At 47.3% G+C, this 23,556-nt stretch overlaps 1 protein-coding gene across 1 annotated transcript in view; it reads left to right on the forward strand.

Annotated features, from left to right (window-relative positions):
• The window catches only part of LOC119462104 (SEC14-like protein 2), a 33,918-nt gene that overhangs the window by 313 nt on the left and 10,049 nt on the right, over positions 1–23,556 (forward strand). The window contains exons 2-7 of the mRNA XM_037723450.2: positions 1,545–1,614; positions 13,153–13,196; positions 15,517–15,579; positions 18,087–18,177; positions 20,758–20,852; positions 21,544–21,622. Of these exons, the coding sequence (XP_037579378.1) occupies positions 1,545–1,614; positions 13,153–13,196; positions 15,517–15,579; positions 18,087–18,177; positions 20,758–20,852; positions 21,544–21,622 (442 nt within the window). The remainder of the gene's footprint in view (positions 1–1,544; positions 1,615–13,152; positions 13,197–15,516; positions 15,580–18,086; positions 18,178–20,757; positions 20,853–21,543; positions 21,623–23,556) is intronic.

Raw genomic sequence — 23,556 nt, forward strand, 5'->3', positions numbered from 1 at the left:
TCCTAATTAAGGTGATTTTTGCTGGTATATTTTTTTTTTGTGAGCGAAGCTATGTTCATTTTTACCATTACTGCATTTATGTGTATGTATGTTTGCGTATATCATCATCATTATATATCATATATCGATATATGTATATATGCTTATTTATATGTGCGCATTTGTGAATATATATTGGCGTGCATGTATGTCTGTAGATGTGTATATGCACACTTTTTTTTCCCTTTATTCTTTATGCCAGCGTCAATAACCGTCTGTTAGCGTCTGTACACCTTTCCTTTTTTATTTTTTTCTTATCTCTTCGTCAGTTCAACCAACATTATTACGTACGTGCACCCAATTGTTTCTGCACCGTATGCCCCACTGCTGCTGCCTCTTGTAATGGGAGTGGGAACTCCGTCAAGCGGATTGTCGCTTTTATTCCCACCCCCTCCATCATCATTTTTGTATTGATGGCAAATAAACATTATTATTATTATTATTATTATTATTATTATTATTATTATTATTATTATTATTATTATTATTATTATTATTATTATTATTATTATTATTATTATTATTATAACGCTTACTTTCGTGAACTTGATATCTTTCATAACTCCTTGTCATCGTTCTTGTCCGAGCTTTGCCTTGTATTATAATATCATGTATTGTTCAAGTGTCCTTCTCCTCCTTTTTCTTTTGTATTTACTTTGCGCTTTGTTGTCCGTACTCTCTTCTTTTCACAATTTTTATTTTTATTCATTTATTTTTTAATGATTTTTCCCTGAGTGTCTTGTTTTTGGTTTGTAATGTATGCGTGCGCCAGCACTCAGACCTTAGGGTTGTTCCTGGGCACGTTAAATAAACATGATTGATTGATTGATTGATTGATTGATTGATTATTCAAACTTTTGCTCGCAAGTGTGCGCGTCTGTTTCTTGCGCTATGCTAAAGCTTCTCATGAGAGCCGACTAAGGTCCCAGTCAAGATGGGCCATTTAACATTGCACTTTGATGACCTCTGCTGTTCAAGGCTAATTATTGTTCACTGCCGGTTCCTGCCGGACTAATTGTTGGACTTTGCTGTATAAAGTAATGGATGGATGGATGGATGGATGGATGGATGGATGGATGGATGGATGGATGGATGGATGGATGGATGGATGGATGGATAGATGGATGCTACGAAGGTCCCGTTTGAAACGGAGCGGTGGGTTGCGCCACCAAGCTCTTGTTCTTATTTTGCCTAGTGTCCTACCTATCTTTCTCTAAAAAGAAAAAACGAAGAAAGAAAAAGTAAAAAAAAAACAATTCCCTGCATCAATTTTTGTGAAGCACTATTCCGAACTAGTTTTTTTTTTTTTTTTTGCGCCTTCGTTGTTCATGGTCTCCCTACTTTTCAGCCACAAAACATCCTATCGCCTTTTTACTAATATCTATTACGGAAATGTTTACTTCCCCCCTGTTATCATAGAACCCAAGGGCTTCAAGGAGGCCAGCAGAAATACGGTTACTGTGACGCCTGGTGGTTGAATGAATGCTTTCCGTTGACCTTCGCAGTTCCGACAAGCCGTGGCAGACGTGAAGAGGCCTTCGCACACGGATGCATTCCTGCTGCGCTGGCTACGGGGTGAGAGGAAGACGAGTCGTCCTGCTCTGCATACAATAACGTTATCAGCCGATCAATCAGTTGCGCAGCCGCACTGACTGCATGTGTCTAAATTATGGGGTTTCACGTGTCAAAATCGCGATCTGATTACGAGGCACGCCGTAGCCACCGTATAGAATCCGGATTAACTTTGACCAAGCGGGGTTATTTAACGTGCCCCTAAATCGAAGTACATGGATGTTTCTGCATTTCGCCCCCATCGAAATGCGGCCGCCGTGGCCGGGATTCGATCCCGCGACCTCGTGCTTAGCAGCGCAACAACATATAGCCACTAAGCAACTAAGGCGCGTGACTGCATGTGTTGACATTGCCGAGGGGAAACGCCGTGTCAGTAAATGCATCCTCGCTCGATCACTCGCACAAAATGCAAACAGAAAAGAAATAACGTTGGTGGTCTTTAAAGGTTGCCTGTGGCAGATAGCACAATTCTAGTCCAAGAGTTGGTCTACTGGAAGAGGCGGATATTACTCGCACAAAAAAATATTTGAGATTCCAAACCAACTGAAATGTCATTCGGTAGGGCAAACCGAACCCAGAGCGGCTGACCATGCAAGAAGCCGCCGGCTCTCCGCGTTAACTTCTATGGACGCGAGCCGTTATGACAAAACTTCACACCGCTTCCATGTCGAAAAGACGGCCCAGAAAGCTCAGCTATATCTGGAGCAGTCAGGTATTCCGAAAGATGCTCGCCAGCTGGGTTGTTTACCGAGAACTGATGATCAACCTTACCAGAAGCTGCAGGCACGACAGAGATCGGCGTACGACTAAATTTTATTGCACGGAAACGCCACGACTTTCTAAATGACTTCCACTGCAGCACTTTCGTGCGAATATATTTATTACAAAGAATACCACAAAAAAGAATGTCAAGCGAGGTTCGCGAAAGAGTCCTTTAGAAGCGGGCTGCTATTTTTTTTCTATTATCGAAAAAAATATATGTACAAAATGCAAAACGTTCCACAAGCGGCTTCCCAGTGAAAGCCAGCGGAAGCCACGTCCGAGTGACGTCACTTGCCAGAAACCATTTCGATGATGATGCTGTCCTCGGGATTGGAAGCGAAGGAGGCGGAGTTTTTCAGAGACCGCGCAGCATCTACAGAGGTCGATGGCCCCAGTCGACGATCACGACCCTATGAAACACGCACAGAGCTGCAGCGCCGTGGCACGATTCCCTCCGCATCGTTGGCACAAGCTCGATGTTTGCTCGCGTGCGTCGGACAGAAATGCTTCCGTGCCAGGAGCGTTGGCAACGTGCTCAGTCTCCCGGCGCTGGAGGTCGTGCTGATCATCCGGATGTTAGAGGTGGCCTCGAGGGTACGGCGGTTCCGGGTGAAGTGCTTCAGAGCCATGGACGAATTGGCATCTACGGCCTGCGCCGCGCCATAATCTCTGTGGCGAAGTTCGAGCACGGTGTTCAAGGCTCTGTCGGCATCAGCTTCGAGTTCTGCATCCCAGACCTGGAGTTGGTCGGTAGCGGGCCCGGCACCTCGCGAGCCTGGCCGCTGGGTTCCAAGCATGGTGGCGGAAGGTGAAGTCAGCCCGGGCGACAGCGATGTGACCGACAGCTCGTTCGACCTCCAGTAATCCGCTCTCGGAGAACCGCTACGCAGCAGATGCTCCAAGGAGAAGGCAATCTTTTTCGAGCGGAGATCCACAAGGAAGAGTAGCGGAAACCAGAAGGGTTCCTGACAGTCACGAGCTCTCGTGCCTTCTTTTCTTTCGTCTTCGTCGTTGCCTTTGGAAATTCGTCAGAGAAGGACGATGATGATGATATATTCAACAATGGCACAAACCCACTGTGCCCTGTGTGAGACAGGCCGAGAACCGGGCTGTAATATGATAACAAAAAACATAAATAAAGATATGAAAGAAACCGATGGTAAATAAAATAATCTGTAATAGTGTGGTCAGACTTGCATAAGCAGGAAAAAAATAAAAAAAAATTAACGTGGAAAGATATTAATTATGGTAAAGAAAAAGGTTGAGGTTAAGTGTATCTCAGACTTTTTAAACTCCCACACCGTATCTGGCCATAGTCGTCGTTGTCGCTGTTGTTGCAGTTGTGTCTCCGACCATCCCGACACCCGTGACGCTTTTTGTATCAGAGGCCGAGAATGGTAGTTGCAACCTATCTGCGACACAAACTTTGCAAAGACACGTGGTTTGGCGAACATGCAATGTCTTCACTCCTGTGGAAAGTTGACCCATTCTTGCGGTTTTCACCAAAGTCAAAATATTGACCGAATTGTTCGACAGACTCCTCCATCGTCTACGCTTAGACGTAACCTACACGCTTCGCTTCTTTTGTCGCATCAAAAGACGAAAGTCCCCACATTAATTGTAGTTACTGCGATAACTCCGACGATTCACTTGAGCATGTTATCACAGAATGCCCTCAATATGACCAACAGCGTGTTCGTATGAGTGACAGTTAGAACGTCCTTGACAAAAGTCCTCTCGCAATAAGCAAAGTGTTAGGACCGTGGTCATGCCGATCAGCAGAGGCGCGCGGTAAGTGCCCTTCGCGATTTTTTAGTGGAGGCTAATCTTACAGACCGCCCGTAAGTGACATTATTGTCTTGTTTTCTTACACTGTACTTATTTTTTCAACGAGCTGATCTCGCGGTGGACGAAGGCCGGGAGCATCATAACAGTTTAACTTTTCATCGGACGTTTTAACGGTCCCGCGACCATGGAATATATATATATATGGTAACGAAAAAAAAAAGTGTGTGTGTGGGGGGGAGGAGAAGAATGGTTTAATGAAAGCGGTTGTGAAAAAAAAGGAAAATAGTAGTGGTAAACAACTTTATTTCAAAAAACCGTCGGTTTCCAGGAAAATAGGAGAATGTTTGTAAATACAAAGGGGAATAATTAGACAGGAGGAGACTGAAGAAGTACAAAAGTAACGCCAGATTTCAGCTCACGATGTATAGCTCTACGACGATTACGTGGCCTTGCAAGATGCAGTGGAATGAAAACATGAATGAAAATTAAATTGTTGAGCTTTACGCGCCAGAATCACGATACGATTATGAGGCCCACCGTAGTGGTGGGCGACTCCGGAATAATATTGACCACCTGGGGTTCTTTATTTAACGCGCGCGTAAGTTTAAGCACGCGGGCATTTCTTTTCTTTTTTCCCCCGCTCATTTCGCCCTTATCGTAATCCGGACGCCGCCTGCTGGGATCGAACCCGCGACCTCGAGCTGAGAGCACCGCAACGCCATCGCCCCTGTGCTACTACAGCAGGTCTGCGAAGATTAGCCAATGACGCACATATCGCCCGATTGAGTTGTTGTTGCAGAGCATTCATCGAGCACTTATCTTGAGAGCTAGCCTTGCGAGAATCCCCATCACGGTCGCACCAGGTCAGTTCATCACTGATATCTGTTGCGGAAGCCAGGTTGCACTCGCTCGGAATGCGCAAAGAAGACGCTATCGGAGTATGTGCTAACATGAAGGGGCAGGAAACGAGAAGTCAGCGTTCGAAGCCATGGCAATCAGCTAGATCGGGCATCTTTGCAGGCAGCCGGAACAAATGCCCTCTTCAGAACCCGGCCTTTCGAGCGGGTGTTTTGGTTGCACGCGAACCCCATTGCTAAAATCGCCGGCAAGGTCGATAGAGTGTTGTTCTTTAACATAAATGCAGTGACCTTGAGGCATGAAGAGGCATAGCAGAAAAATACTCCACTTTCATTTCTTCTTCTTTTTTTTTTTTATTCGGAAGGTTGTCCTTATAGGCACACTACAATTTACGACACAGATACGTGCATACAATTCGGACTGCGAGGTATCCGAGACAATAGAACACGTATTTGCGCATTTGTACGCGATATGCTGTGCAAAGAAAATCATTGATACAATTACATTTGCTCAAGTTTACCGACCAACTTTTGTCTGAAGAGGTCCTGTTGGGACCATGGCCGGAATTCTTGTCGGCGCGATGTTGTAAAAGCTCCAATCAAATTCTTGCACGAGAGCCGTCTAGATTTGAGACCTTGAAGATTATTTGCTCTTCAAGTTCACCCACCGCCGTCTTCACCCTCCTCATCAGCGCCTCTCTCCCTCTATCTCTCTCTCTTTACTCCCGCCGGCCTTCCCCGATGCTGAGCAGCAGGTCAGAACTTCGATTCAGGCCAACCTCTCAGCTTTTCTATATATATATATATATATATATATATATATATATATATATATATATATATATATATATTGTGGGCATTTATTGTGCACTTCTTCATCATCTGTACATTATCATCATCATGCGTGTGCCCCTCATCTTCATCGCGCGTGCGGGCGCATCATCATCAGTGTGGACTGTCGAAGGCTGTTCAGGCTGGTTGTGGACGCCGCCCTTCTTCGCCGTGTTGTCTCTCGGGCTCTTTAAAGGTCCGACCTTACTGTGACGTCACAAGTGGTGGAGGTGCTTCTTGGTTCCCCGTCCTCTACGCCCCTGGCCTACTCCCTGGAGCTTCGTTCGGGTCGCCGCTTGTGCCCACTGTCCGTCAGCATGTCGCAGGACGAGCAGCCTGGCGCTTCTACCCTAACCATCCCGCCTCCACAAGCCGCACCTTCTGTGATCATCAGCGGCCACCAGCGCGATCCCCATCTGTTCGCTGGTCTTCGTGGTGAAGATGCTGAGGACTGGCTGGATGATTACGAGCGCGTAAGCTCTGCTAATCGGTGGGATGATCCCCACAAGCTCCGCCATGTCTCGTTCTACCTGACCGGTGTGGCGAAGACCTGGTTTTTCAACCATGAGGTTGATTTCACCGATTGGACGAACTTCAAGCAGCAACTACGGCAAGTTTTCGGCACATCGGCGGTTCGCTCCGCCCTTGCGAAGAAAACTCTGGATGCTCGCAAACAACACTCCGGCGAGTCCTACACATCGTACATCGAGGATGTGCTTGCACTCTGTCGCCGTGTCAATGTTGCCATGGCTGAGTCAGACCGGATACGCCACGTTCTTAAAGGTATTGGGACTGTGGCCTTCAACGCACTCGCAGTCAAGAACCCGGCTACCGTCGCTGACATCGTCTTGACGTGCCAGCGCCTCGACGAGCTCGAGTCCGTACGCTTGCAGCCGGACTTCAGCGAACACCGTTCTGCGGCAGACCCCGACTTGCGCTTGATGATCCGGGCGATCATACGCGAAGAACTTCAATCTCTTGGCTTGTCATCTTCGTTGATGATTCCTGCTCAGCCTTCTGGTGCACCATTGCGCGACGTCATCAGAGAGGAACTTGCGTCAATGACCTGCGCTGCGAATGTGGACCCTCCGGCCCCTCGCACCGTACCAACATACGCGCAGGTTGCTGCCGCGCCTCCGACTAGTGTACGTCCAACGTGGCCTCTACCCACATACACGCAGGTTGGTGTCGCTCCTCCGGCCAACGTCCCCTCAATACCAATTGAGCCGTCATCGCCCCATCTCAGTAGCGCACCCAGGATCTCTGCCAGGGGGGGGGGGGGGGGGGGGGGTTGACAGTTTGCCAATACCACCTAAACAGCACTAATTTCGATTTCTTCACGAGAAATTGTCAAAAAAATTCGCTTTTTGCGAGTGTGCAGACGATTGCGCGTCTTACATCTTAGTTGCAGCACTCAAATGCGTAAGGAAAGAAAAGGGAGGGGTTAAACAAAAAGGGGGGGGGGGTTAAGTCGGTCTCAGGGTGGGGGGGGGGTTACAACCCCCGAATCCCCCCCCCCCCCCCCCCCCCGTCGGTGCGCCACTGCCCCATCTGACCGCACTATCTCACAGCACACCGAGTGCCCCTTACTACCCGCCTTGGCGACCGTCTCGTCCTACCTGTTATTACTGTGGTTATCGCGGCCATATATCACGTTTTTGCCGCAAGCGCCAACAAGATGAGCGTCGCGGGTACGACCTGTGTGAACGCGATGCGTATTCTGGTGGGGCCTATTACCAAAGCCGTCGTTACGCTTCCCCTCCGCGCCGTTCCCCATCTCCGCCCGCAACGACCGAGACGCCGAATGGTTACCGTACCACCAGACGCCGATCACCATCGCCCTTCCGCCGCTCCTCGTCACCGCTTCGGCCTGCCTCTTTCACCTCTGACCGCCGCCCGGAAAACTAAGTAATGCAGTTTTCGGAGGAAAAACTGCTTTCACCGACAGGACTACAATTCCTCCAGCGCGCCCTTGTAATATGATGTCCGTGTTTGTTGAAGGTGTGCACGTTGAAGCTTTGGTGGACACCGGTGCGACTTTATCTGTTATGCATTCCGATTTGTGTAGGCGTCTCAGGAAAGTTACGACGCCTTATGATGGACCCGCGCTTGTTGCAGCTCAAGGGAAAGCAATCCGCCCTTCCGCGTTTTGTACAGTGCGTGTATCCATCGATGGCATCGTCCACTACATACAATTTGCTGTGCTGTCGCCCTGCTCCCACCAGCTCATTCTAGGATGGGATTTCCTTGCCTCTGCTTCTGCTGCTATATGTTGTGGGCAAGGTGTCGTACATATGACCGACACCGACTATTCGCTCGGCGATGAACCGCACCAGCCACTTCGTCTACTCGCTGCAAAAGATACCAAGCTCCCTCCAGGCTGTCAGCAAATTCTGACCATCACGTCCGACGCCATCGACCATGGCGATGTGTTAGTGTTACCTTGTGCGCGTTGGCTCACAAAAGGGATAGCCATTGTTTCAGGCCTAGTTAGGTTCGATAATGGATCTGCGCTTCTCGAAGCAAGGAACACAACACCTGAGAAAATTCTACTTCCTAAAGGCACCACTTTGGCTTGCATTGCTGATTCCGAGCCTCTCTCTGTCGTTCCCCTCAAGGCGGCTCCCTCTGAAATCCCTCCTGCTGGACATCCTGCCTCTACCTCCGCTCTTGCTGCTGTAATCAGCTCGGACTTGACTCCTTCGCAGACGCAACAGCTCCTTGCCTTGTTGAAGAAGTATGAAGGTTCATTTGACGCCCATTCTTCGACATTGGGACAGACGACCGTCACAGCGCATCGGATTCAGACAGACGGCAGATCCATCGTGCGTCGCCGGCCGTATCGCGTGTCTCTAGCTGAGCGCAAAATTATTGAGCAAAACGTCGCCGACATGCTGCAACGTGAGATAATTCGCCCCTCTGCTAGCCCTTGGTCGTCTCCCATTGTTTTGGTCCGAAAAAAAGATGGCTCCGTGCGTTTCTGTGTAGATTATCGAGCGCTCAACAAGATCACGCGCAAGGATGTGTACCCCATGCCTCGCATTGACGATGCCCTCGATTCCCTGCAAGGTGCTGAGTACTTCTCCAGTCTTGATCTGCGTTCAGGTTACTGGCAAATACCGATGCACGAAGCCGACAAAGAAAAAACAGCGTTTGCGACCCCAGATGGTCTTTACGAGTTCAACGTCATGCCCTTCGGCCTCTGCAATGCCCCCGCAACTTTTGAGCGCATGATCGACACCGTTCTGCGTGGCCTGAAGTGGAAGACCTGCTTGTGCTATCTGGATGATATCGTTATTTTCTCGTCGACATTTGCACAGCACCTGCAACGTCTCGATGAGGTTCTCACGTGCATAGCCAGTGCTGGTCTTCAGCTCAACACCAAAAAGTGTCATTTTGCAAGCAAGATGATCAAGGTCTTAGGTCATATTGTAAGCAAGGATGGTATTCGACCTGATCCTGACAAGATTTCGGCGGTGCTTCACTTTCCTCGTCCAGAAAAGACCAAGGACCTACGCAGTTTCCTCGGCATCGCTTCCTATTTTCGCCGATTTATTCGCGATTTCGCCTCTATAGCTGCATCTTTACACCACTTACTTCGTTCTGGTGCTCCCTTCGTGTGGTCACCTGAATGTGAATCTGCCTTTGACCAGCTAAATGGCGCCCTCACATCTGAGCCTGTCCTGTGTCATTTTGATGAGACTGCTCCCACACTCTTGCACACGGATGCCAGCGGCAGTGGCATCGGTGCTGTGCTCCTCCAGCGAGACAACTCTTCGCGTGAGAGAGTCGTTGCGTATGCCAGCCGCGTGCTCACACCTGCCGAGAAGAACTATACCATCACCGAGCAGGAGTGCCTCGCTGTCGTTTGGTCCGTCCAGAAATTTCGCCCTTATCTCCACGGTCGCCATTTTACCATCGTGACGGATCACCACGCCTTATGCTGGCTTTCCACACTCAAGAACTTGTCAGGGCGTCTTGGTCGCTGGATTCTTCGTCTTCAAGAATATGACTTTGAAATCATCTACAAGTCTGGTAAGAAGCACCAAGACGCAGATGCTCTTTCTCGCTGCCCGCTTACTCCAGCCGCACTCATCAATGGTTCCGCCACCGCCTCCAGTGACGCACACACTGACGTCTCTTCTACGGCGGTTTTGTCCTTCGCCGCTCTTGATCATCTCACTTCGCACGACCATGCATCATTTTCGTCTCAACAACTCGCTGACTCGTACTGTCGCCGTATTAACTCGCTGACCTTCGTGGAGCTTCGCGCCCGCCTAACGCCCGGCTTCGTCGACAGCTGACACAATTTAAGCTTGAAAACTCCGTGCTGTACCGCCGTATCCACCATCCTGATGGACGACGCTGGTTGCCCGTGCTACCTCGTTGCCTTTGTGCACGTGTCCTTCAGGCCTTTCATGACGATTTGACTGCTGGCCACCTTGGCATCCAGAAAACTTACGACCGCATAAGAAGTCGCTTCTACTGGCCTGGCCTGTCTACCAGTGTGGCGAGATACGTCACTTCCTGCGCCATTTGTCAGCGTCGCAAACGTCCAACATCAGCTCCTGCCGGACAACTACTACCAGTCTCATGTCCTGCGGAACCATTTGAGGTTGTTGGCATCGATCTATATGGGCCACTTCCCATGACTCCCGCCGCTAGTCGATGGATAGTGACCGCCGTCGACCACCTGACGCGCTATGCCGAAACAGCCTGTGTAAGTTCAACATCGGCTTCCGAAATTGCTGCCTTCATTCTTCAATTCATCATCCTGCGCCATGGCGCCCCTCGTGTCCTTCTGAGCGACCGCGGAAAGACATTCCTTTCCCAACTAGTAGGCAAAGTGCTCAAAGCCTCTGGCACCACTCACAAGACTACATCAAGTTATCATCCTCAGACCAACGGCCTGACTGAGCGGTTTCATCGTGACTGAGCGGACCGCAAGGATCATTATGACGCATATCATCGCGTAGTATTCTACCAGCCTGGCGATGAAGTGCTGCTCTGGACACCAGTTCGCACTCCTGGGTTGTGCGAGAAGTTTCAGTGTCAATTTATTGGCCCCTACACGGTCCTGGAAATGACTTCGCCGTTGCCGCTCTACCGAAGTGGTCCACGTTTCTCGTATGAAGCCCTTCACGCGGCGTTCCCCGTACCTTTAGGCAGCGGCCAGGATGGCCGCTTTCGCGCGAGGGAAATTAGTGTGGGCATTTATTGTGCACTTCTTCATCATCTGTACATTATCATCATCATGCGTGTGCCCCTCATCTTCATCGCGCGTGCGGGCGCATCATCATCAGTGTGGACTGTCGAAGGCTGTTCAGGCTGGTTGTGGACGCCGCCCTTCTTCGCCGTGTCGTCTCTCGGGCTCAATAAAGGTCCGACCTTAATGTGACGTCACAATATATATATATATATATATATATATATATATATATATATATATATATATATATATATATATATATATATATAAACGACAAGAAAGGGAACCGAGGGGCCCGATTTTATTAATCATATCATAAGAAGCCAACAAACAGTGACACCAAGAACAACATAGGGGAAATTACTTGCACACACTAATTGAATTAAAGAAATGATAAATTAATGGAAGTGAAAACGGATGAAAGAACAACTGTTCGCAGGTGGGGAACGAACGCATGTCTTCGCATTACTCGTGCGATGCTCTCACCATTGAGCTACCGCGGAACCGTTTTCCCATCCGCTTTCTGGGGTATTTATGTTTTACAACTAGAACTAACTCATCCGTTTCCAAAAGCAGCTTGCACTTACAAATAATTACGCGTCTTAGTCTTAGAATATTATCTTCTTTTCATATTATTATTATTATTATTATTATTATTATTATTATTATTATTATTATTATTATTATTATTATTATTATTATTATTATTATTATTTTTTCTAATATATGCGTGCGCCAGCACTTAGACCTCACGGTTGTTCCTGGGCACGGTAAATAATTGCTTGATTGATTGATTAATTTATTATTAACTCGCCGTGGTAGCTTAGTGGCTGGCGTTGTACGGCTGAGCTCGAGGTCGCGTGTTTGATCCCGGCCGTGGCGGCCGCATTTCGATGAAGACGAAATTCAAAGACGCTCCTGTACTTAAATTTACGGTAAAGACCCCCAGGTGGTCAAGGTTAATTAGGAGCCCACCACTTTGGCGTGCCTCGTAATAAATTATTGTGGTATTGGCACGTAAAACCACGGAATTTGTTATTAATAATTACGGTTACTTGAAGTGGAGTAGTCGTCACCGTTATAAGGCGATTAAACCTTTTCTTTTTTTTTTCATTTCTATAATGTCAGATATCCAGCCACTAACCACAGTGCAAAAATCCATCCGTCTACACAAATTTTTGCTCCAGAATCTAGCATTCGCTTTCACATTGGCACATAGAACCTAAAAGGCAGCTAGGTTACCCGCTCCGTTTCCACTGTACGTGCGAGCACAGCTGACCATATATATCATCATCATCAGCCTATATTTATGTCCACTGCAGGACGAAGGCCTCTCCCTGTGATCTCCAATTACCCCTGTCTTGCGTTAGCTGATTCCAACTTGCGCCTGCAAATTTCTTAACTTCATCACCTCACCTAGTTCTCTGCCGTCCTCGACTGCGCTTCCCTTCACTTGGTATCCATTCTGTAACTCTAATGGTCCACCGGTTATCCATCCTACGCATTACATGGCCTGCCCAGCTCCATTTTTTCTTCTCAATGTCAACTAGAATATCGGCTATCCCCGTTTGCTCTCTGATCCACACCGCTCTCTTCCTCTCTCTTAACGTTAAGCCAAACATTTCCGTTCCATCGCTCTTTATAAGCTCCTTTACTTGTTTTCGAGGGGCCAGATTGACAAAGCTTTTCTTTAGTAAGTTCGCTTTGCCATTGGCTGGCTGTCTTCGCTAATGATATGTCTGGCATCCGCATTGGCTAAAATTCTTTCTTACGAAAAATTCTGGCGTAAAAAGTTTTTGTGAATTCGAGCCCAGATTCTTTGTTAACCATATGTATGTATATGAAGTTAAGAAATTTGCAGGCGCCAGTTGGAATCAGCTAGCGCAAGACAGGGGCAATTGGAGATGCAGGGAATGGCCTTCGTCCTGCAGTGGACATAAACGTAGGTTGATGATGATAATGGTGATGATGCTGAAGATGATTATGATGATAGGCATTCTAAACTAAACAATGTACAGTAAACAGCGTGAGTTGCCGTGGGTCGTATACTAATTCGATCCGTCTGCCCCTCGCATGTGGCTGCCCCGTACACAGCGCGGGACTTTGACGTTGCCAAGGCCGAGCGCATGTACCGCCACGTGAGTATATCGCCCCCAAGCACTCAAACATTCCCGTGTCTATGGGACGGATAAATCTTTGAGGAGAGAGTGGTAGCCCCTCGCCTCTGTTCCAGAAGCAATAATGTCGCAAATTCAAGGACGTTAGAGAGTTTTTATGTTATGCGATAGCAATCATGTACGGACGCTCGAAGCGCCGTCGCGCTTTCCTTGTATCGACGGTGCGTACACGGCCCGCGATGGCAGGGTTCAGGGACCACCATTTATATATATATATATATATATATATATATATATATATATATATATATATATATATATATATATATGTATGTGTGTGTGTGTGTGTGTGTGTGTGTGTGTGTGTGTGTGTGTGTGTGTGTGTGTGTGTGTGTGTGTGTGTGTGACCGAGAAGGAAGAGAACCGAGGGGCCCGATGCACGTAATGATTTCTAGATCAACTCGGTACAGACACTCTCAAACACTTAATGAATACACTTTCCACTCAAATTGTTTCAAATATTCATATTTTCCTCAAGCCATACGAGAATGGAACCAACTTAGTCCTTGTGTTACTAATGCTTCATCTTTAAATATGTTCTATGGTGGATATGAACGTAAAGGCTGAGCAGTTTCTGTAAACTTTTTTTTTCTTTTTTTTTCAATAACCTGATTGCATCATTGCGCATCCTACCATTGTAACTGTCGTAATTTGCAGTCTAGTTGTGATTTGTCGCATTGCTACTACTGATATTCATGCATTGATTACTTCAGCGTCTCGCATTGTATATTTGCTCGTAGTTCTTTTGAATCTATATGCATGCCCTCCCTGCTATGATCTCTTGTGAGATTGGAAATATTGATAAATAAATAAATAAATAAATAAATAAATAAATAAATAAATAAATAAATAAATAAATAAATAAATAAATAAATAAATAAATAAGAAGCCAACAAAAAATGACACCAAGGTCAACATAGCGGAAATTACTTGCACTTACTGATTGAATTAAATAAATGATAAATTAATGGAAATTAAAATGGATGACGAAACAACTGGCCACAAGTGGGGAACGATCCCCTGTCTTCGCAACACGCGAAGACGTAATGCGAAGACGTCGCTCTCATCTCGTGCGCTGTCGAGGTGCCCCGTCTGCAACGCCGGTGGCGCGGCTGCTCAACGCGCCGGCGTTGTGAGACGCCTGGTATCTGTCAGGGTGCTGTTCCTGCAACGCCAGAAGCAGTTGCGTCGCGCGCTGCGTCGCGCGCTGTCGTCTCCGCGTAGTGTTAGAACACCGTGCGAGGAGCTCGAGCGTAGCTCTAAACCTCGCTATCGCTTCCAATGCCTCGTCTGCTATCGGCAGGGACCGCATGGCGAAAACTCTCTAATGTCCCTGGATATGCCGGATTATAGCTCAGCTCACGAAGATAAGGGTGCGAAAACCTTCAGTCGTGCTCCCTTTTGTGTACCCTTTTCGCGTTATCTTGCTGACCTTGCTACCCTATCTTTATCTTATGTTATCGCGCGCTTATCGAGAGTACAATAGGCCCTTATTCCTGGTACAGACTCTTGGTTGACAGACATGTTCAAGGTGCGCACTTCAAGGTTTCCCGATAAGGGCATTTCCTGCGGCAAAGTTATACCGCTTTGGATTGCGGGTATTCGCCGAACAATGATAATTTGGTGATGCGTGCGAGCGGCCTTCTTCATCGGAGTCTTTCGAACTCTGCTTCAATGCCTGGCCTTTCTAAAAACAACAGCCAGCAGGCTTAATCGTGAAATAGTGCGCGTCTGCGAGTAATCACAACTCTTAAGACGTGCAATGCTGTCTGTACCCATCCTACACTATCCAAACAGTTGGTGCCGGGGATGGAGTCCTTCCTCTCCTGTGGTCTTTCGACCATTTATTGTTCTCGTAGTTCTACTATATGCGTATATCTTTTACGGCGGCTTCATGCAAGAACTATCTGCCGCACTCTCTTTAGTCTTCACGAGGCAGCGAATTTAAGCCGGATCCCGCTTCAACGAACACTTTCTAATAATGAACGCCTCTCTCACGTGAACTGTTGAAAATGACGCGAAAATACATTTTTATCTATCTCTGTAGCTATAAGCATGTGGCGTTCGGCACATGCTTATAGCTATACAGAGATAGATAGATACAGAGATACATAGATTACTCGACGATATAGTACTACTGAGGGCCCCGGGAGATTAAAAATTTGTATTGTGCTTCAATAACCATGACACATTCCTGGTTCACATTTTTGAAGGGTACGAATGCTTCAAGCGGCTCATGCTGTGTTTCTGTTGTTTTCTCGTTGGCGTTGCTGACAATTAGGACCTCGAGTGGCGGATAGAAAACGCCGTCGACGACATGCTGCAACGCTACGAGATACCGGAAGTAAGTATCATCACATTGCGCACTGCCTGACGACGAATTGTGCAACCTTTGTCTGAACTTTCCAAGACACTTCGCGAGGTACAATAACCGTCGCTTGGTCTTCCGGCAAGGTTTCCATAACAATTACTGGTAATTCGAAGTTGATGAGACAGAGCGAGCGAGCAGCCGTTGCCTATCTCAATCCTCAGAAGCCTACAGGTACAAAACTTCCACAGGCTTCTAAGTAATATACGCAACCTGTAGTAGTATATGTTTCAAAACACTCGCGATGGTTTTGAAACATTTGGCCAATCCTGTACGTGTACTTGCAAGGTGTTTAAAGCCGCCAACTATCGAAGTTCTATGCATAAAGTCAGTTGTGACGGTCATGTAAACTATATACAAATTGTGTAGCTGCTTTGTACTTGGCCAGGCGGACACAATTTGCAGGTACAAATTTCATTATAAATTCGCAATTGTTTGCGAACAGTAACTGATTGAATTCACAACTGCCAAAGCTTATTATATTTTTTTCTTACGAATCCGGAAGATATTTCGTTATAACAGGGTCGAAACGATCCTAGGTGCCCCGTCATGTCGCCCCGTCAAACATAAGGTCGAAGATAATAAAGTAGTAAGTGTGTAGTAACAATCAGTGTTCTGAAGTGAAATGCATGGAACCACATTGAGTACGCAAAGGGTTTATTCAAATGTAAGATGCTTTTTTTTTTAAATGCGAAAGCATTATATGCCCCATTCCGCGAAAATCCGTCGTAGACGGCCTGATCGAAAGATGGTACCAGAAATGGCCGACGCCGGAAAAGAGTAAAACCACGTCAAGAAATGCTCGGATTAACATCACATTTTTTAGCGAGGTTGCTGTTAACGAAGTAAATTAAGGGCTTTGAAGAGAAAATATGGTACATTTCCGTTTCTGTGGGAATCGAACGCGGGCTTCCGGGGTGCGAGACGAGCGCGCTTTCCCAATGCCACGTCGCCTCAACGGTTCTGGCTCACTAAAGGTGCGCCTAGTGCGTGCGTGATTGCACACGTCACGCCACAGCCATCTGGCTGAGCAAAGGTGTGGCCTAATCCGTGCGTCATTGGGCACGTGGCGGCGCAGAGAATGGGGAGGAGGTAGCACCACGTCATGAGCGTATAAAATGAGCGCGTGCACGACGTTCCGAGGTCTACAAAAAGAATAATGCTTTCGCATTCCCACACGTAAGTAGTCTTAAGTGTGTCTGCCGAATATTTTTTTTCCTTGCTACCATAAGGCGGCACTAGCAAAAACAGGTTGCGTGCACAAATGTGTACGCTAATCTCTCCTATACTGACGGAATGAAACGCGACAGGACAATTTTAAAGTAGAACACCCAATAAATGCAGGTACTCGAGATTGCGATGGGTCACACCGCTGCGCATCTGGCCCCTAAAGGTGTTGCATAAACTTTGATCCAAGCTAAAGAGCCCAAAAAATGGCTGTGGCTTAACTCAGTTACGCCTGGGTGTGCGTAGCGAGAGGTACGGTTTATCTTATTTTTTAGCTTGGTTCTCTCTACGGTTACATCTTTATCGTTTAGCTTCGTATGTCTGAGTGTTTAGGTTTGGTTGTTACCTCTCGTTAAGTTATGGTTACATTAAAGACTAGCCATTTTTAAAGCGTAACGCATTTATTTTGAAAGTCTTCGTGTTGTTTCTCAATTGCTACAAGATGGTCGGTGAGGCGGGAGGATGAGGGGCTGTCGTCCAGTGACTTGAACACGTTTCGGGTGCTATCCTCATCTGAATCCACTCGTCTGGCCGCTTCGTACTTACGACGCTTCTCGAGGCGTGCGACTCATTCTTCCTCCATCTCCTCGGCTCGCTGCCTCCTCTTGGTTTCGTTCCGACGAAGAAGCCTGGCTTCTTTCAGCCTCTCCGACTCACTTTCCATATCTGCCGACGAATCCCACCGATCCGCCCCTTCTATATATACGATGCAACGACGGCTCCTCCTCTGTTGCAAGGCGGTTTCACCGGCTCCTCCTCTGACGTCATGCCAAATGCAAGCGGCGAACGCTTGCAACACAACTGCGGCGGCGGCGGTACAGTGGCTAGAACCATTCTAGCCACTGGCGTCGCCGCGCCGTGGTAACTCTAGCAGACGATGCCAGATGGCGCGGCGAGCGGCGCCGCCAGCTGCAGTGGTTGCTAGGCAACGGCTCAGCTCGCGGTGCGGCCACCGGCCACAGCGAAACGGCGAGAATGCGGCCAATGCAGCTCTCGCTACAAAATGCACCGGCGAACGCGAAGAAGTGGCCCCGGGGGACCCGATTTCTATGAGTCATTGTCTGTTGATTTAATGTGATCAAAACAATAAGCCGATGTAACACGAACTGGAGACGGCGGAAACGAAAGCATACGCGTATTGGTTAAGTCTACAGTGACGCGTTTCCTTCTGTGAGAGTATAGGACACCGTGTTCACAGGTTTTAATATTCCTCTTCAGTATTCATTTACCTTGAGTTTATAATCCCTCTGCTGCAGATTGTGAAGGATAACTTTCCCGGAGTGATCTTGCACCCGTGCAAGGACGGCCGACCCATGTGGTTGATTCCAGCCGGGCTGGACATAAAAGGTAACTGCGTGATATTCAAGTGTGACAATCAACGTCTGTCGCGCGAGACCATGCGGTGCTTTACACGTCACCCAGCGCATCTCACGAGTGATATAGAGTGCATAAGTTTCGTTATAATTCAGCCCCTGCTCCGGCAATCTTTACTTAAAGCGCGCTTTCTTTGCCTATACTTTCCCGGGTTTGGCGTGGTTGCTGGGGAGGTAAAAACATCGGAGGATACATTTGTGGGCGTATATACGAAGGCTAAGCGTGCGCCAAAAGCAAGTACTTAGCAAAACCGTTTGCTGCACCGATAAGGTAGCTCGCCAGTAAGCGAAACCTCTTTTCATGACTAATCTCTTTTTTCATCCCCTTCCCCCAGTGCAGGGTAGCAAACCGGACGTGCGTATGGTTAACCTCCCTGCCTTTCCTATTTTCTATTTCTCTCTATCTCTTTCCAGCGCCCGGCACCACGGCGGAAGCCGTGGTGCCGGGCGCCGACGCGAAGCGGCGGTCGTTGGGGTGTTGCGGAGCGCAGCGTAGCAACAGCCCAAATAAAAAAAATACTGCTCCAGTCAGGTAGACTGCTCCCTCCCTGATAGTGAGATTATATTTGGATCATCAAAACAGTGATGCGTTTATTTAGGAATACCACCGATCCCCTAACAGCAGGCTAGTCAGCCCCAACCCAGCGTGTTCTCCGTCAACGCCTCCTCCGTTCGAACGGCGGCGGCTAGAAACATGGTACGCGCGAGCGGCGCAGCGCGGCGCCAGCGGTCGAGCGCTGTACGGGGGCTGAAGTATAAATACGCCACTGTGGGTGAGTACTACTGGGTGTACCACTCTTGGCCAATCCTCGAGAACGGGTATGTACTACTGCGACACACGAGGTACAGAATCGCTAAATGTAGCTAGATACGTGTCATCATCATCATCATCATCATAAGCAGCCTATATATGTCCACTGCAGGACGAAGGCCTCTCCCTACGATCTCCAATTGCCCCTGTCTTGCGCTAGCTGATTACAGCTTGCGCCTGCAAATTTCCTAACTCCTTCACCCCACCTAGTGTTCTGCCATCCTCGACTGCGCTTCCCTTCTCTTCGTATCCATTCTGTAACTCTAATGGTCTACCGGCTATCTACCCTACGCATTACATGGCCTGTTTTCTCTTAATGTCAACTGGAATATCCGCTATGCCCGTTTGCTCTCTGATCCAAACCGCTCTCTTTCCATCCCTGAACGTTAGGCCTAACATTTATCGTTTCATATACACTCCAAACATCGCCATTATTCCCTCGAGGAGCATCCCAGATTGCCTTGGTCCTCGTGACATTGCTGCGTAGGCGAGTCATAGTGTGCATACGCGCCTGATTTGATGATTGCGTTTCGTCATGGTGTGAGCGGTGTAGAGCTAAAACGTAAAAACTGCATGAGAATAAAGTTGTTGCGATTGTGGAGCATGAAAATAAACATTGCATGAGCACGGCCGCCCGTGTTTTCACCGAGCGGCCATGGCACGAGGTAGCACGTTGCACAGGAGGAAAGTAAACACAGTTGTACGCGTCACTTTTAGTTGCATAAGAAAAAGCAAAAAAAAAAGAAAAAGGGAAAAGAAGAAGACAGGACAAGGACAAGTGCTTGTCTATGCCCTGTGTACGTACACGTTTAACCTTCGCACTGTACTCTCACGATGATATGCGTTGGGTCTGCATAATGTTTTTAATTGGCACTTGCCTGCCAAGATCTCGCACAACACGTTATATGGACCAGCTGAGTAAGCGATTTCAGGAAGACACGGGATGGGGGGGGGGGGGGGGGGGGGGGGTTCAGGGAGTGATCGAATCATTGTGAGCGAGGTGCAGATGCACTGCATGGGGGGTCACCGGATCCTTTCTTGTGGTAGTGCCAGGAGCTGCCGTGATGAAATTAAGGGACGCTCTAATTGAGTACCCAAAGAAGAAAGGCCTACCACGTGCATGCCTGCAACACCTTGTATTTCCGAAAGGGTCAATCGTAGCCCGAAAACAAGCTTCGCACCTTCTTCTTGGATTCCTAAGAAATACTAGTGTGTTGCACGTGTGCAGGACATGCACAGGCGAAGCCTAAATCTCCAGGCTAAACAGCAACGAGGGGCATGTACACGACACAGCACCCCCCCCCCCCCCCCCCCCCAATCCCGTGAAGCCTAAAGGCTTTTATACTTCCGAGAATTCGGCGCGAAGGCTGAGGTAATTGACAATCAATCAATCAATCAATCAATCAATCAATCAATCAATCAATCGAACGTTTATTATAGTGCCCAGGAACAGCTACAGAGACTTCGTACTGGTGAAGGGAAAACGCCATTTCAAAGCTCAACAAATAAGAACAAGAAGAAAATAAAATAAAGAGTATGACTGAAACGAAAGGAATTGAGAAAGCTACCATGACGACATAAGGAAACGAATGAAAGCATAATGAATTTTAAAGAAATCGCTGGCCGGAGTCACAAAGGAAGTTGTCTATGTCAATGCCTATAAGTGCCAACTGCTTGAGCCTTTTTTTTTTTTTTCTTGCGTGTGCCAAACCCCTGTGGATACTTCTCTCTTTTTTTCTGCAGCATTCGTAGCCGCACTGACGCCAGCCAAGGTGCAGCGGCACTGCGTCTACTTGCTGGAGTACATGGAATCGCTGAAGCGCTCGTCCAAAAGGGAGGTGAGTGACGTAACGAGAAAGAGCGTAGTGCGAGGTCAGGACTGGGAAGTTCACCAGAACAAGATTCCGTGGGCTATATTCTGCATTGGGTGCACTGATCTGTACTGTCAGTGGGTAAAACGTACTTCGTTTTTTTTTTCTAGTTTTTTTTTCGTTTTTTTTTTTTCTTTAACAAGCGCAGCATTCGTTGCCCTTAAATGTATATTCTAGGGGTGTGTGAATATTCGAAACTTTCGAATAAACCTTCGATACGGTATTCGAATCGAATAGTGACTATTCGTAAATGCGAAAACTTGTCGAATACTTTTCGAATATATCAGAAGGTCAACTGCGCCCAACTAAACATAAGACTTGAGCAAACGTACGGTAAATTTTCACCCCCGCCGGCATAGTATAGACATATAATATGATAACTTGCGTAGTAGAACAGGCAACGTCACTTAGGTCACTTAGGTCGCTGTACAGCGATCATTTCGCACTCTCCGAAGAGTCTTGTGCTTGCGAAGAAACTACTTGTTTGCTTCTAATGCTCCGGTCGTGCTTTTATTAAACAACGCTTCATAACGTACAATGTAATGACAGAAGCTTGCCAACTTTAAGGCATAAATATTGAGCTTTACTTTGGTTTGGTTTTCCTTCACCGATGACGAATCTGGTGACTAGAAAAACTCTTCTTCTTTTTCATCTATAGGCGGGCCAAGAATTGGAAAATCAGTACCTTGTCATTGACTTCGACAAGTTCAGCCTCCGTCAAGTTTATAGCTGGCAGGGTAAGATATGTGCCTACGATTTCATAAAATCTTGACTGCGTACGAAGACGAAGGGGCAGAAAAACGTCTAGTTGATGTTGAGAAGCGCGCAAGTTCGGACTGATAATGCGGCCTGATATCGTTCTTAAAGAACACCCTATGTCGAACAATTAATCCTAAAACATGTAATACACGTCGACAGATATGAACAGAATAGAAAGAGCAGGCTGGCGATTGCCACCGAAAGGGGCACGATGCCAGCCTATACCTTTCAAAAGGAGGGTAAGTTTATTATTTAAATTATGGAGTTTTACGCGCATATGGTTACTTTCATTCGAAATAGTGATGAACCGGATACAGAGGCTCCTTCTATAACTAGCGATGAAGTTATAAGGGCCTTGAAGGACATGACCAGGGGCAAAGCTGCTGGAGAAGATGGAATAAGTGTAGATTTAATCAAAGATGGAGGAGATATCATGCTTGAAAAGCTTGTGGCCTTTTATACGCAATGCCTCACAACTTCAAGTGTACCAGAGAGCTGGAAGAACGCCAACATTGTACTAATCCATAAGAAGGGAGACGTTAAAGAATTGAAGAATTATAGACCCATTAGCTTGCTTTCAGTATTGTATAAAATATTCACCAAGATAATTTCCAATAGAATCAGGGCAACACTTGACTTCAGCCAACCAAGAGAACAGGCTGGCTTCAGGAAGGGATATTCTACGATGGATCATATCCATGTCATCAATCAGGTAATCGAGAAATCTGCGTAGTACAATCAACCTCTCTATATGGCTTTCATAGATTATGAAAAGGCATTTGATTCAGTAGAGATACCAGCAGTAATAGAGGCATTGCGTAATCAAGGGGTACAGGAGGCATACGTGAATATCTTAGCAAATATCTACAAGGATTCCACAGCTACCTTGGTTCTCCAGAAGAAAAGTGGAAATATACCTATCAAGAAAGGGGTGAGGCAAGGAGACACAATCTCTCCAATGCTATTCACTGCATGCTTAGAAGAAGTATTCAAGCTCTTAGACTGGGAAGGCTTAGGAGTGAGGATCAACGGCGAATATCTCAGCAACCTTCGGTTTGGCGGTCCCTACGTGGGACTAGCCGGGTGGCGCGGGGTCTCCCCTGCATCTTCTCTGGACCTCAATAAAGTTATTTCACTCACTCACTCACCTTCGGTTTGCAGATGACATTGTCCTATTCAGCAACAATGGAGACGAATTACAGCAAATGATCGAGGACCTTAATCGAGAAAGTGTAAGAATTGGGTTGAAGATGAATATGCAGAAGACAAAAATAATGTTCAATAGCCTGGCAAGGGAACAAGAATTCATGATCGCCAGTCAGCCTCTAGAGTCTGTAAAGGAGTACGTTTATCTAGGTCAATTACTTACAGGGGACCCTGATCACGAGAAAGAAATTTGCAGAAGAATAAAATTGGGTTGGAGTGCATACGGCAGGCATTGCCAAATCCTGACTGGGAGCTTACCAATGTCGTTGAAAAGAAAAGTGTATGCAATCTACCGGTGCTAACATATGGGGCAGAAACTTGGAGGTTAACAAAGAAGCTCGAGAACAAGTTAAGGACCGCACAAAGAGCGATGGAACAAAAAATCTTAGGGCTAACGTTAAGAGACAGGATGAGAGCGGTGTGGATCAGAGAGCAAACGGGAATAGCCAATATTCTAGTTAACATTAAGCGGAAGAAATGGAGCTGGGCAGGCCATGTAATGCGTAGGATGGATAACCGGTGTACCATTAGGGTTACAGAATGGATACCAAGAGAAGGGAAGCGCCGTCGAGGTCGGCAGAAAACCAGATGGGATGATGAAGTTAGGAAATTTGCAGGCGCAAGTTGGAATACGCTAGCGCAAGACAGGGGTAATTGGAGATCGCAGGGAGAGGCCTTCGTCCTGCAGTGGACATAAAATATAGGC

This window comes from Dermacentor silvarum, chromosome 8 (genome assembly GCF_013339745.2).
Source record: "Dermacentor silvarum isolate Dsil-2018 chromosome 8, BIME_Dsil_1.4, whole genome shotgun sequence".
Classification (NCBI taxonomy): domain Eukaryota; kingdom Metazoa; phylum Arthropoda; class Arachnida; order Ixodida; family Ixodidae; genus Dermacentor; species Dermacentor silvarum.